The sequence below is a fragment of the Panthera leo genome, chromosome B1, assembly GCF_018350215.1.
Source record: "Panthera leo isolate Ple1 chromosome B1, P.leo_Ple1_pat1.1, whole genome shotgun sequence".
Classification (NCBI taxonomy): Eukaryota; Metazoa; Chordata; class Mammalia; order Carnivora; family Felidae; genus Panthera; species Panthera leo.
In genome coordinates, this window is record NC_056682.1 from 31473845 (window position 1) to 31489442 (window position 15598).

Genomic DNA, 15598 nt, shown 5'->3' on the forward strand with positions numbered 1-15598 from the left:
CCGAGAAAATGTTCTGGAATCAGACGGTTGCACAGTATCGTGAATGTACTAGAAGTCATTGAATTGTAGACTAAAACGGTTTAAATGAGAATTTTACGTTATATGAATTTTACCTCAATCTTGAAAAAAACAGGAAAGAAGGAAGGAAGGAAGGTTGGGAGGGACGGAGAGAGAGAGAAGGAGGAGGGAGGGAGGGAAGGAGGGAGGGAGGGAGGGAGGAAGAAAGAAAGGAAGAAAGAAAGAGCAGAAGGAAGAACAAACAGCCAGGGACAACGTAGCTTTCAGAGCCTACAGTGGAAATGAGAGAGGACCTTGGAGATGAAGGCCCCACCTGATGACAGCTCAGGTTAGGTGACTGGGCAAGCGGCAACAGGGACAGGACCGCAAGCTGGGCTTCCTGGCTCCTAGTTCCAAGGTCTTTCCACCAGAGAGCCGTCTGGAACTCAGAGACCAGGCAAGCTGTCTATGTATGTCTCAAAAAAAAACCCCAAGCCACCTTCAAGGCCAGGCGGTTGGTTCCCTTTCAAGGCACTGCATTTGTGTGCAGCTCGTGGCCTATGCCACCAGCCTTTGCCACAGGCTGCAGCCCACCGAACTCAAGTACCCATCAGCCCACCTGCCAATGCTTCTGTTGATGGTCCCCTCATTATTTGCTTGTGGTTCATGATTTACATCAAGTGGAAAAATCATCACATTGCTCTAATCTTAGCAAAGCATGTCATTTTCACTGGCAGAGTTGGCCTGTGTCCCCATGATATTTGAAGACATTTCTTGTGTTTAAAAAAAAAAAAATGATGGACGGGACAGCAGCAGTTTGGGACACATTCATGAAGCCAGATCAACAGTCCTTTTTATAAAGGGCCTGAAAGAGCACACTGTAACACAGGAAACAAGCAAAAAGGTAAGCGCTGAGAACTATTTTGTAATAATTCTTTGGAGATAAAATAAGTAAAGAATAATTATAGAGAAAGCAATTCCTGGGGCGCCTGGATGGCTCAGTCGGTTAAGCATCTGACTCTTGGTTTCCGCTCAGGTCATGATCTCACGGTTCGGGAGTTCAAGCCCTGCGTCGAGCTTCTCGCTGACAGTGTGGGGCCTGCTTGGGATTCTCTCTCTCCCTCTCTCTCTCTCTCTGCCCCTCCCTCCCTCTCTCAATAAATAAATAAATAAATAAGTAAGTAAACAAACACTAAAACAACAACAACAAAAACAAAGGCTATTTAGTCACATAGACCTGGTTCAAACCCTGCCTCTGGCTTGGTTAGTTAGCTAGTTGCTTTGCAAGTTTCTTTCACTTTCAGGCATTTCTTTTGCAAAATAAGGGTAACTGTAGTGCCTCCTTAGTTACCTTAGGATTAATAAAATTGCGCACATCAAACATTTGGCACAGGGCCTACCCCATAGAACATATTAAGTGTAAAGGGATATGAAATATTTTGCCTGCAAAATTTAAACGCACCTTTAAGCTCACTCTCTCTGGCAGTGGAGTGAAACCACAGAATGGTGAGTTGCGAGAAGCATGGGACTGAGTCAGGAAACCTTGGTTCAGGTCCTAGGTCAAGCCCTTGGGATTGGTCAGTAAACATCACTAAATCTCAGTGTCCTTATTTACAGAAAAGGAAAATGCTCATATCAGAACGTGTTGAGGCAAGTGTTAAAATAATAGGCATTCTACACATTCTAAAATATAAGATCTAGAAAGTAAGTGTACATTCTGGAATTACACAATGCTACCGAAATAACAAGGTTTTACTGGTACAGGACTGCGGTGGGACTGGGCAGTGACAGGTCTCCATCCTAACCCTGAAAACACCACCTGAATTCCGTGGGGTAAAGCACAATTTCTCTGGGCATCGCTTTCTCCACTGCTAGAATGAGGCGATTGCACTAAGTCTCTCCCAAGCTCTGACATTCACTGGCAGTATACATTCAAATCCATGGTCAATTCTTCTAAATTTTTAAATGTTTATTTATTTTGAGAGACAGAGAGAGACAGAGCGCGAGCGGGGGAGGGGCAGAGAGAGAGAGGGAGACACAGAATCCGAAGCAGGCTCCAGGCTCCGAGCTGTCAGCACAGAGCCCAACACGGGGCTTGAACTCACCAACCGTGAGATCATAACCTGAGCTGAAGTCAGAGGCTCAACCGACTGAGCCACCCAGGCGCCCCCCTCTCCATGATCAGTTCTGATGCTCCCTTCTTCTCAAGGAAGAAGAGAGGAACACTAGCACCAAAGGACCCACAAGAATAACCGGCCCATCTCTACCAAGGGTAGGGAAATGCCCAGCCCATTCCTGATTTCCATGGCCCGCGAGTTTGTGAACCATGCAACGTTCAACCAGATGTTGTCACTGGAGGTTCAATGGCAGCAATTTCCCTCTCCACCCTTGAGCTACAAGGGAGACATATGGTAGAGGCTGTTTAGCTGGTGGGAGTTTTCTTTTATTCAGGTCGTGGACCCCACACTGGACACACAATGAAAGGGAATATTGAATACATCATCTTCGATATAACCTTTCTTGCTTCCTTCCACAATTAATTCACTGCAGATCTATTAATTGAGCAACAACTTTTCAGTCATCAATGACTTATTAAAATTTAACTATAGGAATATCACTCAGCCTTAAAAAAAGAAAGACATCCTGGCACGTGCTATAACTTGATTTAACCTTGAGGACATTAAGCTAAGTGAAAGAAGCCAGTCACAAGAAGACAAAACTGTATGATTCCACTTACACGAGGTATCTAGAGTCGTCTAATTTACAGAGACAGAAAGTAAAATGGAGGTTGTCAGGGGCTGGGGGCAGGGGGAATGGGGAGTTATTGTTTAATGGGTGCGGAGTTTCGGTTTTGCAAGATGAAAAGTTCTGTAGACTGGTTGCACAAAACACGAGTGTATTTATACTATTGAATTGTCTATTTAAAAATGATTAAGATAAATTTTATGTTATGTGTATTTCACCACTATTTGACTTTATTTTATTTTATTTTATTTTATTTTATTTTATTTTATTTTAAGTAGGCTCCACCCCCACATGTAGCCCAATGCAGGGCTTGAACTCATGACACTGGAATCAAGACCTGAGCTGAGATCAAGAATCAGACACTTCATCAACTAAGCTACCCAAGCACACCCACAATTATTTTTTTAGTTTAACTAGTTACATGATTAGTTCAATAATCACTTGGCAACTCAAGGGCAACCAATAAGTGTGAATTATCACCATATCCTTCTCCTCCCCAAGCACTCCTCTCCCTTTAATGCCAGATGGGTCTTGGGCTTTTGGAATCCTGAACAAATATTCATATTTGTGTTGCTCTTTTGACACAATGTGACCTCTAAAGTATCAATGAATGCCCTTGTTCTTGGCTTCCAGCCAAATCTCTACCATATATTTGGCTACCTATATGTTCATTTCATTGAACGGGCTAGTCTATTACCAAACAAGTATCTCTGAGGACAACTTCTGTATCAGTCATTCACATAACAGATGGAAGCGTTCATCATTGGGATTTCTCTCTAAGATAAACACAAGGAAGGGATTTTTGAAGGAGAGAGGGCAAAGGAGAAGAGTGATTTCAGAACCCGTTTGTTGGAGGAAGAAAGATCTAAGGGCACCTGGGTGGCTCAGTCGGTTAAGCGTCCGACTTCGGCTCAGGTCATGATCTCACGGTTCGCGAGTTCAAGCCCTGCGTCGGGCTCTGTGCTGACAGCTCAGAGCTTGGAGCCTGCTTCACATTCTGTGTCTCCCTCTCTCTCTGCCCCTTCCCTGCTCATGCTCTGTCTCTCTCTGTCTCAAAAATAAATAAACATTAAAAAAAAATTTAAAAAAAAAAGATCTAGAATGGGCGTCACCATCAGAATGGGGGAACAACGGCATTGAACAGTAAGAGGGCAGCAAAAAAAATAAATAAAAACAAAAAACAATAAGAGGGCATCAGAGGGCACCCAGGGCTTGAAGCTAATCAACCTGGGGAGAGGAGACAGAGGGACACCCAATGAAAGGGAATATCAGAAACATTTCATAGATGGGAATTTTGTCAAGTTCAGCAGCACTCTTACATAGTTCACTCACTGGCATCTGCCCTGGAGAAATGGAGAATCATTCCCCAGCCACTCTAGTCCACATGGGTTTGCCGCAGAAAGAAGGGCCTGGGAGCTCCTTTGGAAGGGAGGCTCACCATCCAGCAGCCTTGGTTAAACTGTGTCTGAGGTGGAATAGAGGGGATTCTTAAGAGGGAGGGAGAAGACTGAGGGACCCCTGGGCACTGGCGAGGAGGAACTAGACCAATACTGCCCTTCTCTCTCTTCCAAGAGGCTCAGAGTCCTTCATAGGTGCTAATCAATTTAACCTCATTGGAGCCCAACGTGGACCTCCCCAAGGACACAAAGGAAAAGAGAGTAAAGAGGTAGCTTTCCTCACTCGTATTCACTACACAGGCTCCTACCCTTCACCAAGACCTAACATCCCAACCAAAGCCACACCCATTTTTTTCTGGGGCTTACCTGCTAACACCTCTAAATGCAAACGCAGACACTCGTCTCCCACAAGCCACATGGCATCTGGGCAAGGGCCGTCTGTTCCCTCATTTCCCAAAATCTTGCTAGGAGAACAACAGTCCCCCTAGTGTGACAGGTGGGCAAAGCCACTTCTAACCAACCATACATTAACAATACCTTATAAATGCAGATTCAGGGGAATCTCCTCTCTGTGTGCCAGGGCTTCAGACAGGAATGCACTGAGATGCTGGCAGTCACGTTGCTCATTAGCTGAACATTAAGTGATGACTACTCGAGTCAATCAAAATCGTGGGCCCAACAATGCTTTTAAAATCACCATTATTACACACACACACACACACACACACACACACACACACACACCTTTTCTCTCTTATATAGACATGAAATATTCAACCACTGTTAGTACTGATCCTGGTAAGTGCTCTTAATCATGAGTGAAAATAGTCCCTTATGTGATAAGGAAAGACTGAGTGAAAATTCAGGGGAAGCTGCACAAAAAAAAAAAAACAAACAAACAAACAAAAAAAACCCCAAAAAACAAAACAAAAACAAACAAACAAAAAAAAAAAAACAAGCCAGAATCACCCTCTGTTGCTAATAACTGGGCAACTAAAGCAAATGTGGGTTTGCAGAGGCCAAAAGTGGCTGGGGTTTTGATTGGGTATGTCCTCTTTGAATCTCCTTTTCCATGCACACTAGGTTTACAATTTTTAATTTTTACTAAAGTCAGGAAGTGTTTGGGGCACTTGGGTGGCTCAGTCGGTTAAGTGTCCAACTTCGGCTCAGGTCATGATCTTGCCATTCACAAGTTCGAGTCCCGCTTCGGGCTCTGTGCTGACAGCTCAGAGCCTAGAGCCTGCTTCAGATTCTGTGTCTCCCTCTCTCTGTGCTACACACACACACACACACACACACACACACACTTGTGCTCTCTCTCTCTCTCTCTTAAAAACAAATAAAATCAACATAAAATCAGGGAGTGTTCAAACAAGAAGCTCATAATCAAACATCTAGGGTTCTAAATGGACAAGAAAAGAGATGTGTTATTCAACCCAGTGAAACTTTGCCTTTCAAACGTGAGTTTTAATTCACTGCCATCATTATAAGGATGGCCATTCTCAACCTCTGCCCCCAATCAGCCATTTTTTTTAAAATAATCCCTCCCTTATCAGAAAGGCATTTTTCTGCTCCCTTTAGAACATTAGAATTACCAGCACAACTTGTTGAAGATAAGAATACTCACACAACCATGTTTTATGCATTATGATCATGGTTTGGCTCTCATCCAATGCATTCACATGGAAAAGGATTTCACACTCACTCACCTTTCAGCATAACTTACATTATTTGAAACTTTTGCTTCAGTTGTCTGATCCCTGGGATTCAAGTGAGTTATTTGGATTAAGTGCTTCAGGTTGACTCATAGTGAAATATGGATATCGGAGGACAGAGCCGAGGGAGGAGGACTCAAGTAATTAATTGCCCCACCTTTTGAAAATGACAGTAAATGGCTTATCTTTCCTAGAACTGGTACAATAAATGTCAAAAGCTGCAACATTCTGTGCTAGGTCAGGAAACGTGTTCTGGCCATTATCTCCAACTCTTAATTGTTCTCCATGCGTTCACTGTCAGCACACAACCTGAATATCAAGTAAATGCTTGTGGAATTGCTCAGTGAATATGCATAGACCACTCCCAATGACTCTGAAAGCCCCTTAAGAAGAAATCACCTTGAACTTTTTATAGCTAACATTCTCCCTGCCCCAAAAGGCAAGGCACACAATAGGTATTCAATAATCAATCACTGACTGATATCTCATCTTCACCAGTGGGCATGGGAGAGAAACAGCAAACAAGTGTTGAAACATTTCACACTGGAATTTATCGCTTGAGAAATTAAGGATGTGAGGGGAAAATGCACAAGTGTGAAGGTCACCCTGATAAAGAAAAAATGTGGTGCGAGGAGACTACAGTACTTAAAATGCACACTGTTCATAATTGCCAGAGATAACGAATATTTTCTATATTTTGCCAAATTGGTCTTCTTTGTTTCTCCGTTAACACATGTAGGGGGTCTAATCCATCTTTGGCAATCTATTCAAACTGTTGAGGGATTTTTCCCTTTTCTTTTCTTTTCACCCTTTGAACATAATCCACTAAGTCTCCATCCCTAAAGCACCTCCCAAATAGCGGCGGGGGTGGGGGACGCGCTCTGGGAAGCCCTTGCTGAGATACTTAGCGGAACTTTATTCTCCACATGGGTTATTTACGAGCGTCTCGGTTTCCTTGGGTGACTCCACAACCTCCCCCTTTTCACGCGGCGAGCAGGAGTCAGGGCGGTGAGATCCTCCCAGGCGGAGCGCGGAGGCGCTGACCATGGTCCTGGCCTCCGAGCTCAGGACTGGAGCACCGAGGGCGCCGGAGAAGAGACGGTGCGAGAGCGAGCTGGGCGAGGCGGGGAGAGGCTGTCGAAGCCCCCGCCCCTCCCGAACCCCGGGGAGCTTTCGGGCCTGCACGCGAACCCTCCACTGCACGCTCCGAGATGCATCAAAAAAGGGTGGGGCACCCAGCCACAACTGCAATCGGAAGCCGCCCGGAAGGATTTAAGAAGAATGGAATCGGTTCATGCCTCCCTCCCCCCACTACCATGCGACCCCCAACCCGGGATCGGTTCATATTTTTACCCCCGCCCCCCCCCCAGGCCCAGGGAGGCGCGGGCAGCCTTTGTGGGCGCACAGCCGCCCACGGCCGAGCCCGAGCCTCTGGGCACCCTGCACCGAGAAGGGGCAAGTAGGGCGGGGTGCATGTACAGATTCAAGGATGCAATATTCCTGCGAGGCAGGACGGTGGGCACGCTGGGATCCCCGGTTCTCCACCGAGCTGGAAAGTGGGCGAAGGAGGGGCGATCCCCGCGTCTGGTCCTGAGTCTCAAACACCCCCCACCCCCCATACCAACCTGGTCGTAGATGTTCTGCAGGGCTTCCTTGCCCGAGGCCCGCCGGATCTCCACCTTCCGGCTCGATTCAACAGATGGCTCCCCGCCGGCGCGCCGGCCCTGCCGGGAGTACGGCGGCTGCGGGTCCGGGCCCAAGTGGGCGACGTCCCGCTGCTGAGCCACCACCTGCCCCGAGCCCCGGCCCACGGACAACGAGTCGAAATCGATGGTCTTGTTCTCGGAGGACCCTTCCACCGGGCAGAACATGCCACAGAATTTCTGCCGGGGCTTAGGGCTGCCTGAACCCAGGTTTTTAAAAAAGGCAGGGACTTCTTCGTCCTCTGCCGCCTTCCCGGATTGCTTCCTCTCGGCCATGGCGCGGGAGCTCGGGGAAGGTCCGCTCTGTCCGTCCGTCCGTCTGCCGGTCCCTAAGTCGGCCTCTCTCTGTGCACAAACCCCCTGGCTGCTGCCGCGGCTGCCGCTCTCTGCCTGCCGCAAGGTGTACAGAAAGGAAGGATGGCTGGCGAGCGAGCGAGCGACCCACCCCTCCCGGTCCCTCCCTCTGACCCCGCTTTCTCCCCTCCCTGCCCACGCCCCCCGCCGCCGCTCCGGCTCCAGCGACCAGCAAAGTTGGGTCTGGGAGGGCGGCCGCTGCGGCAGCGGGAGCGGAGAGGCTGCCAGTTCCCGGCAGCGGCGGGAGGAGGGAGGCGCGGGCGGGGCGGGGGCGGGGCGCGGCGCAGGGGAGGGGAGGGGAGGGGAGCCGAGCTCGGGGTAGTGAGGGGAAGGCCCCGCCGCCTAGAGCCCCGCGCTCCGGAAGTGAAGCGGCCAGACCACCCGCTAATGGATGCGGAGCGGAGGGTCGGCTGACCGATCTCTGCGCCAGGGTAAGTATGGGGCAGGGCACGCAGGGGCGAAGGCCGGGGGCGCGGCCTCTGGACTCCACGCCCGTCGCCCCCACCTGCCGCATTGCAGAGGTGGGCCAGGTGCGAGGGCCCACCCGAGGGAGGACCCCCACCCCTCAGCGAGGGTGTGAGCTGATGGATGGGGCAAGAGGGACCAACCGGCTGACGCCTGGACACCCAGGAAGAGGGAAAGGGACAGCACTGACGATGGGGAAGGGATGGCGCAGACCGTTTGGAGAGGTGGAGGCCTTACGAGGCAGGGGGCACCAACCTTGTTCACCCACGGGCCTTGTGGTGGGCTGCTGTGGGCAGAGATTGAAACGAGAAGGTTCTCGCTGCGCCCACAGTGGTGGGGGGGGGGCGCTAGCGGGCGGGGAGAAATGCAGAGGGGCGTAGCAAAGGGGAGCGGGGAATAAAGACTTAGGTGTGTGGTCTGGGACTGTAGCAAAAAGTGCATTCTGCAAATTCGGGCACCGAACGGCAACTTGAAGTAAGAAAGGGTAGAGACCTGCTATATTGCCCGGAGGTGTCACGTCTCTTAACTGCGCCACTGCGCCAAGACCAAGAAGGGCCAGAAGAGTCTTGATTTGGTATTGTTTATCCCGCCTTCCCCGCCAAAAAAAAAAAAAAAAAAAAAAAAAAGGAGGCGGGGGAGGCCAGGATTGAATCCCACTCCTCCAAATCCCTAGCCCTTCTGGGCGCCCTGCGCGCCCCACCTAGATCCCCCGCCCTCGTTGCGCACTGCGCCACAGCCGCGGGGTTTCCCGGGTTGCCAGACGCCAAGTGCCTGGGACGTAAATTGCGCGCGCGCGCGCGAATTCAGTGGTGGAGTAGGAGATGGGGTCCTGTCTGTGGTCATGGCTTGAGTTGTGAGACGCCCCGCCGGGAAAAGGTGTGTGGGACTTGGTATGTATGTGAGGCTAAACCATCCACAGCTACTGGGTTGGTGGGCAGATAAGGAGCATCTTGATTTATGACGGTAACACGGTCGCTGAGAGTCTTTTATTGCTTATTTCTGCCCCCACGTCCCTTCCACGTACCAATCCCTGCCCCTGGTCGATTACAGCCCCGCCCCCTCTTTCCACAGTGGCAAAATCCTGCAGAAATGATGCCCAACCCTTGGCGGCTGGAGACGGAAATCCGGGCATGCTCAGTAACTAGGGTGGGTTTGGGCTAGGAGAAGCTGTTTCTACCACAAGACTATCGTTCAGAGCAGGGTGACCAAGGCTCTATCCTCATCATCAGCCCTTGTCCCTGGCAGGATTCAGTACGGATACCCTCCCCCCAAATCGTGAGGGATACTTCGGTGAATGGAGTTAAATTTGGAGGGCAATCAATCACAGTTTGAAGATGAGCCCATCATGGCAGGTGGGAAGGCGGCCCCAGCTGAGAACTGGAGACTGAGGGAGGAGAGGAATGTCGGGGGGGGGGGGGGGGGGGGGGGGGGGGGGGGCTGAGGGAACCAGAGGCGGGCCTTTGGACTTTGCATCAGATGTGCTTCGCATTTGAATGAACTGCTAACACAAGAATGACATCATTGCCTACCCAGGGCAGACCCATGACTCGTGACCAATTTCCGATTTCCGGAGCAGGAACCAGACTTAGAGAGATTGGGGCGCTTTGACCAAGGTCACTATCTAAATGAGCCAAGAATTACAGCAGAAAAGCTGATTCCTTTTCCAACCTATCCCATCTTTACTTGAGAAAATGCAAGAGTTTAACATTTTTCTCATGTCCGATTATTTCCATTGCAGCTAAAGATTGCCTTTGGAAGAGGAAGCCACCCAAAGGTAGCCTAACCTCAGCATGACCTCTATTATGTAGACCTTGGGATATGTCTTCCTGCCTTTTTACATCTCATGTTTCCTCTCAACATTAAAACAGGAGGAAGGTTACCCCCATGTCTTAGAAGGGAAGGGGTGGCACTGAGACACCCCTGGGCTCTGATCCCTGGGGCTGCTGGCTGAGAGCAGAATCCAGGGTTTGTGCTCCTGCCCCTTTGGCACCTTCCAGAAGGTCTTAGAAAACGTGCCTGCAGCAGGAGCAGTTGACATTAAAACTGTAGGCTGGCATCTGTGGCATAGGGACCCCGTTTGGACTGAGGGGGATTCTTCAGGCCGACAGAAGCATATTCGTAGCCCATTAACACACACTCCACGGCAGTAACTGGGAGAGAGTAGGAACTCTTTCGTTTTTACGTCACCCGGTGTCCACCACTCTCCACAGATGTGCTTCCTCTCTTACCTTGTACTCAAATGACTCATTCAGGCGTAAATGCTAGGAAGCGTTTTTAACATTCACAGCAAAAGAAACACCTCGTTGTGCATTTGTGAGTCCTGCCCGGACCCAACAAAAGAGAATGGATTCATAATTCCAAGCTTAACTTATTTGGTCCTGAGATTTTGTTTTGTTTTGTTTTGTTTTGTTTTGTTTTAGATTGCTGGACCTAAATTGTTATACCTATATTATTATGTTATGTTAAAGTGTAGTATATGTTATATTGTTACACCTATATTAAATTGGCTTTTAATGTTTGAGTGATTTCTAGCTTGATTTTAAATAATTGGATGTTAAATCAAAGGAATGCACCAACTCAATATGGTTTGGTAGATTTAATTAAATTGTAAAGGAGTGTCATATTTTTAAATAATTTTAATGGCCCTCATCACTGGATATTATCAAGCCATAAATAAATACTATTATTATTTATGTGTAACAGGGGAGCTTGGCTTGGCTGGAGCTAAGAAAGACCCAAACACATCCATTGCGTGGAGCTGGGTGACATCTTCCTTTTCTGGAAGCTGAATAAATAAGCTGGTGACTCTCACAGGACAGTTGGAGTGCCTGAACAGGTATCTGTTCACATCTGATTTCATTTTTCACATGGGGAAAATCTTGAGTCCTGTCCATCCATAACCGGGCTCAGACGTTAATTGGCATGACTGATGAGCGGAAGGTGGGGGAGCCAGACGTGGGAGGGTCCCCAAGAGAACTCTAAACAAAGGAAAGGTCTGACAGAGTGGGACACGTGCAAATCCAACGTGAGACGGAACCCCTGGTCTCCCCCCACTTCTGTCCTGAACCAAAGCATAGTGCTTCCTGGGAAAGAGAGGGCTGTGTGGTAAAACTGACCATTGTTTCACTAGGAGTCCAAGCCTGCTGTGACACTTCTCTCCGGGAGTTCTGGGTGCCAGAGTGGAGGCCTTACCCCGCTAACTAGCAAAAGGAGAGGTGAGGAGAGGCAGCAGAAACTGGGGGAGTCACAAAAGCAGCTCTTGCAGGTGCCTCGGGCAGAGAAGAGTCAGTGCCACCATGTGGCTGCCAGCGTCGGGGAGAGCATCAGCGGCCACCGGACTGCAGAGCCACAGGCAGTGATGCTGTCCTAGCTGAGTTCTTGCCCCTGGGCAAGTAAGGGTGATTGGTCCAGAAGACTTTGGGACCGCTGTTGGAGTGGCCTGGGACCCATTCCCTGGTGGGGTGCAAGTTCAGGAGCTGAGCCAGGATATTCTGAGTACTGATAGGCTGTGCCTGTCCACACCACAAACTAATTGGTACCCATAGAGTTGGAGCAAATACTCGGACGATGGCGCTGGCACTGTTAGAGGACTGGTGCAGGATAATGAGCGTGGATGATCAGAAATCGCTGATGGTTCTGGGGATACCGGTGGACTGTGATGAGGCTGAGATTCAAGAGGTTCTCCAGGAGACTTTAAAGTCTCTGGGCAGGTATAGGCTGCTCGGCAAAATATTCAGGAAGCAGGACAATGCCAATGCTGTCTTACTAGAGCTTATGGAGGATACCGATGTCTCGGTGATCCCCAGTGAGGTTCAGGGAAAGGGGGGTGTCTGGAAAGTGATCTTTAAGACCCCTAACCAGGACACTGAATTTCTGGAACGACTGAACCTCTTTCTGGAAAAAGAGGGGCAGACAGTCTCCGGTATGTTCCGAGCCCTCGGGCACGAGGGGTTGTCTCCAGCCACGGTGCCCTGCGTGTCCCCAGAGTTACTGGCTTACGTGTTGGGACAGGCGATAGCTCATGCCCCTCAGCCCCTGCTACCCATGAGATACCGGAAACTGAGAGTGTTCTCGGGGAGCGCCGTGCCCGCCCCAGAGGAAGAGCCCTTTGAAATCTGGTTGGAACAGGCCACTGAGATCGTCAAAGAGTGGCCGGTAGCAGAGGCAGAAAAGAAAAGGTGGTTGATGGAAAGCCTGCGTGGCCCTGCCCTGGACCTCATGCATATAGTACAGGCAGACAATGCAGCCATAAGCGTGGAAGAGTGTTTGGAGGCGTTTAAGCAAGTGTTTGGAAGCCTGGAGAGCCGCAGGACCTCCCAGGTGAAATACCTGAAGACGTATCAGGAGGAGGGGGAGAAGGTCTCGGCCTACGTGTTGCGGTTAGAAACCCTGCTCCGGCGAGCCGTGGAGAAACGCGCCATCCCCAGGAATATCGCAGATCAGGTCCGCCTGGAGCAGGTCATGGCCGGGGCCAGCCTCAGCGAAGTCCTTTGGTGCAGGCTGAGAGAACTGAAAGATCAAGGCCCGCCTCCCAGCTTCCTCGAGTTAATGAAGGTAATCCGGGAGGAAGAGGAGGAAGAGGCCTCTTTTGAAAACGAGAATACTGAAGAGCCAGATGAAGGGGATGGCTATGGCCCCTGGGATAACGAGGCAGAGGACTAAAAACCATCTCAGGGCGGGACCCACAGCCAGTGCGCCCTGGGGAGGTTTGCTGTACCCTGCTGAGACCATGTGGCTATTTTTGTCCGAGGCCTCGCGTGCCAGGTCTTGATTCTTCTTTCTAGGAAAAAATACCAGAGAGTTCCTTGGGCCCTACGTAGATTATTAATAAAGGACGAAGTTCCAAGTAAGGAATAGGAAGCCTGAAGGAACCCGCGACATTTCCCGTTTCCCAAATAGACCAAAGTCGTGCACCCATACCGCAGAAGAAAGAAGTGATGCAGGAAAAGAACACCTTTTGTAATCTGTTTAACCTCTAACCCCTTTGACTCCTCAGCTGTGTTCCTTCCTCAAATCAGCACATCCCCTCTGAGTAGCCAGCGGTGTGAGGCACTCTTCACGGAGGTGAGAATCGTAACCCCGCAAGCCTGGGCCGTGCTCTTGGAGCGAGCTCACCGGCTCACCGAGGACGTGGCCTCGGCATGTGAGACGCTAGATAATCCCGGGTGTCAGTCACGACACCTGTGGAAGTGCCACTACCAAATGAATACGGCCACACCCACTGCCATGTGTCTTTCTTTCTTCGCTCGGGAAGCACTCCTCCGCTTCTCTGCCACGTGTCGGATGGCCGGTTCCAGGCACTGTGTTAGGCCCTCGAGACACAGATGACTCAGCCCAATCCCTGCCTTCAAGAGAGAGAGCCACGGTGTGAGAGAAGCACCCTCGAGAAAGGGCAGACGCTACAGGAAGGCTGCCTGCGAGGGAGGGTGTGCGGGCCGCGTTTGGATTCAGCGAGCAGACCATTCTGGTTAGAAAAGATTTTTAGGGGCGACCAAAGGGAAAGAGGAGAGGAAAGGAGCCTGTATTTATTGAGGGTCTATTATGTGCCAGCTGGTTTACACACATCTCATTTAATGTGCCCGGGAACCCCAATATGGTATAATTTTGCTCTTTCTGAAAGAGAAAGAAAATGAAGCTCAGATGAGTCGAGTGGGGTCCTCGGGATCGAAACGCTAAGCAGTGGCAGAGCCGAGCCACAAGTCCGGAACTCTCTGCCTCTTGCTAACCCTCTGTCCGCTGTGATGGTGGCTTTCAAATTGTGCTCTACGGTTCTGCAGAGATTTTTCAGCCTGTCCACCTTTAACATGTACTTTAAACTCTCCCGATCTCTACTAGAAAACAGGTAGATTCAAGTGTGTTGATACCCAAATGTTCACACACTGGCACCCAGCCACAGGCTCACTTCTGTTTCCAGATGGACTCATTTTGTGCAGACCATGGAAGTAAGGTCCCCTTGTGACATCTGAGCACATAGCTGGACTCCTCTTAAGCGTTCATAGATTAAGGAAGTGATGGCACCTCACAGGTGTTTAAGTCACGTCCATGCATGTCCCGTGACGTAGTGTGCCTCAGTAGAGCATAAATGAGCACCATTCCGTTAAATGCTAGTTGATCTCGGGGCGCCTGGGTGGCTCAGTCGGTTAAGCGTCCGACTTCGGCTCAGGTCACGATCTCGCCATCCTTGAGTTTGAGCCCTGCGTTGGGCTCTGTGCTGACAGCTCAGAGCCTGGAGCCTGTTTCGGATTCTGTGTCTCCCTCTCTCTCTGCCCCTCCCCCATTCATGCTCTGTCTCTGTCTGTCTCAAAAATAAATAAACGTTAAAAAAAATGCTAGTTGATCTCTAGCATCACGATAGCTTTTTGTATACAAAGAACAATTGCTCACCTTCTCTGAACATCAGTTTCCTCATCAGGAAAATGGGAAAATAATAGAATAGGGTTGTCGTTAGGCTCAGATGACATAATGCCTTTGAATCACTTAGCATGATGTCTGGAACACATAAAGCCTTTAATGCGTTAAGACCCATGATTTTCATGATACTTCCTGTCTGTTCAATGCATGCTGTCTTTATTCTAAGAGTTGTACTGTAACAAGTAAGTACGGAATCTGTCAGTCAGTTGTGACGACATTGCATTAGGAACCATTTTAGCTACGTTTGAGTGCTTGCTGTCTGTTATCTTTGTGATAAGTATTCCAGCCATTGTTAAAGACTAATGTTAGTGATTTGACTTTGAAACAATAAATTATTCTTTCTGATCTGTGGCTAACTTTAACTGAAGAATATCCTGAGATTGTAAGAAAAGCATTTTTTTTTAAGTTACCATTGGTGATCATTTCATCCTAAGTTATAATTTTTTAATACTGCTCACCAAAGTGATAACATTTGTCATCCAGTACACCCTGATTTCATGGTTTCTTGTAGTCATAAAAATCGCCTCATTGTTCTCGATTATTGACAATATACAAAGTAAAGTGTTATAGATGTGAAGTTATAAAATAAATACATGCTAATAAAATTCTGAGGTTTTTTTGTTTCAAGTATTATGATTCTGTGTTAGCTATGACTTGAAGAAGGAGTTTCATTAGTTAAAAAAAATATATGATAGGTAAGGTTAGAAAATCAAACCAAAGCCAAAAATTCTTGAACCCTTCTAGATAGGAAAACCTGAGAGCAGAGTGCTGGGATAAGAATATTTCAGCTTTGTCTCCAGGGATGAGAGAG

The 15598-nt window shown here is 49.0% G+C and overlaps 2 protein-coding genes across 2 annotated transcripts in view; one reads left to right on the plus strand and one right to left on the minus strand.

Annotated features, from left to right (window-relative positions):
* DPYSL2 (dihydropyrimidinase like 2) overlaps window positions 1–7854 on the minus strand; it is a 130364-nt gene extending 122510 nt beyond the window's left edge. Inside the window, exon 1 of the mRNA XM_042934510.1 lies at window positions 7480–7854. Within this exon, the coding sequence (XP_042790444.1) occupies window positions 7480–7833 (354 nt within the window). The 5' untranslated portion in view covers window positions 7834–7854. The remainder of the gene's footprint in view (window positions 1–7479) is intronic.
* A 3989-nt stretch (window positions 7855–11843) lies between these two features.
* Window positions 11844–13038, plus strand: PNMA2 (PNMA family member 2). Its single transcript, XM_042933843.1, has one exon. It carries the CDS (start codon window positions 11944–11946, stop codon window positions 13036–13038), a length of 1095 nt encoding a protein of 364 aa, XP_042789777.1. The 5' UTR covers window positions 11844–11943.
* Window positions 13039–15598: the final 2560 nt, after the last annotated feature.

What these genes read in the sequence shown, in the direction of transcription:
- PNMA2 (XM_042933843.1), top strand. Translation starts at nt 11,944, where the DNA reads ATGGCGCTGGCACTGTTAGAGGACTGGTGCAGGATAATGAGCGTGGAT.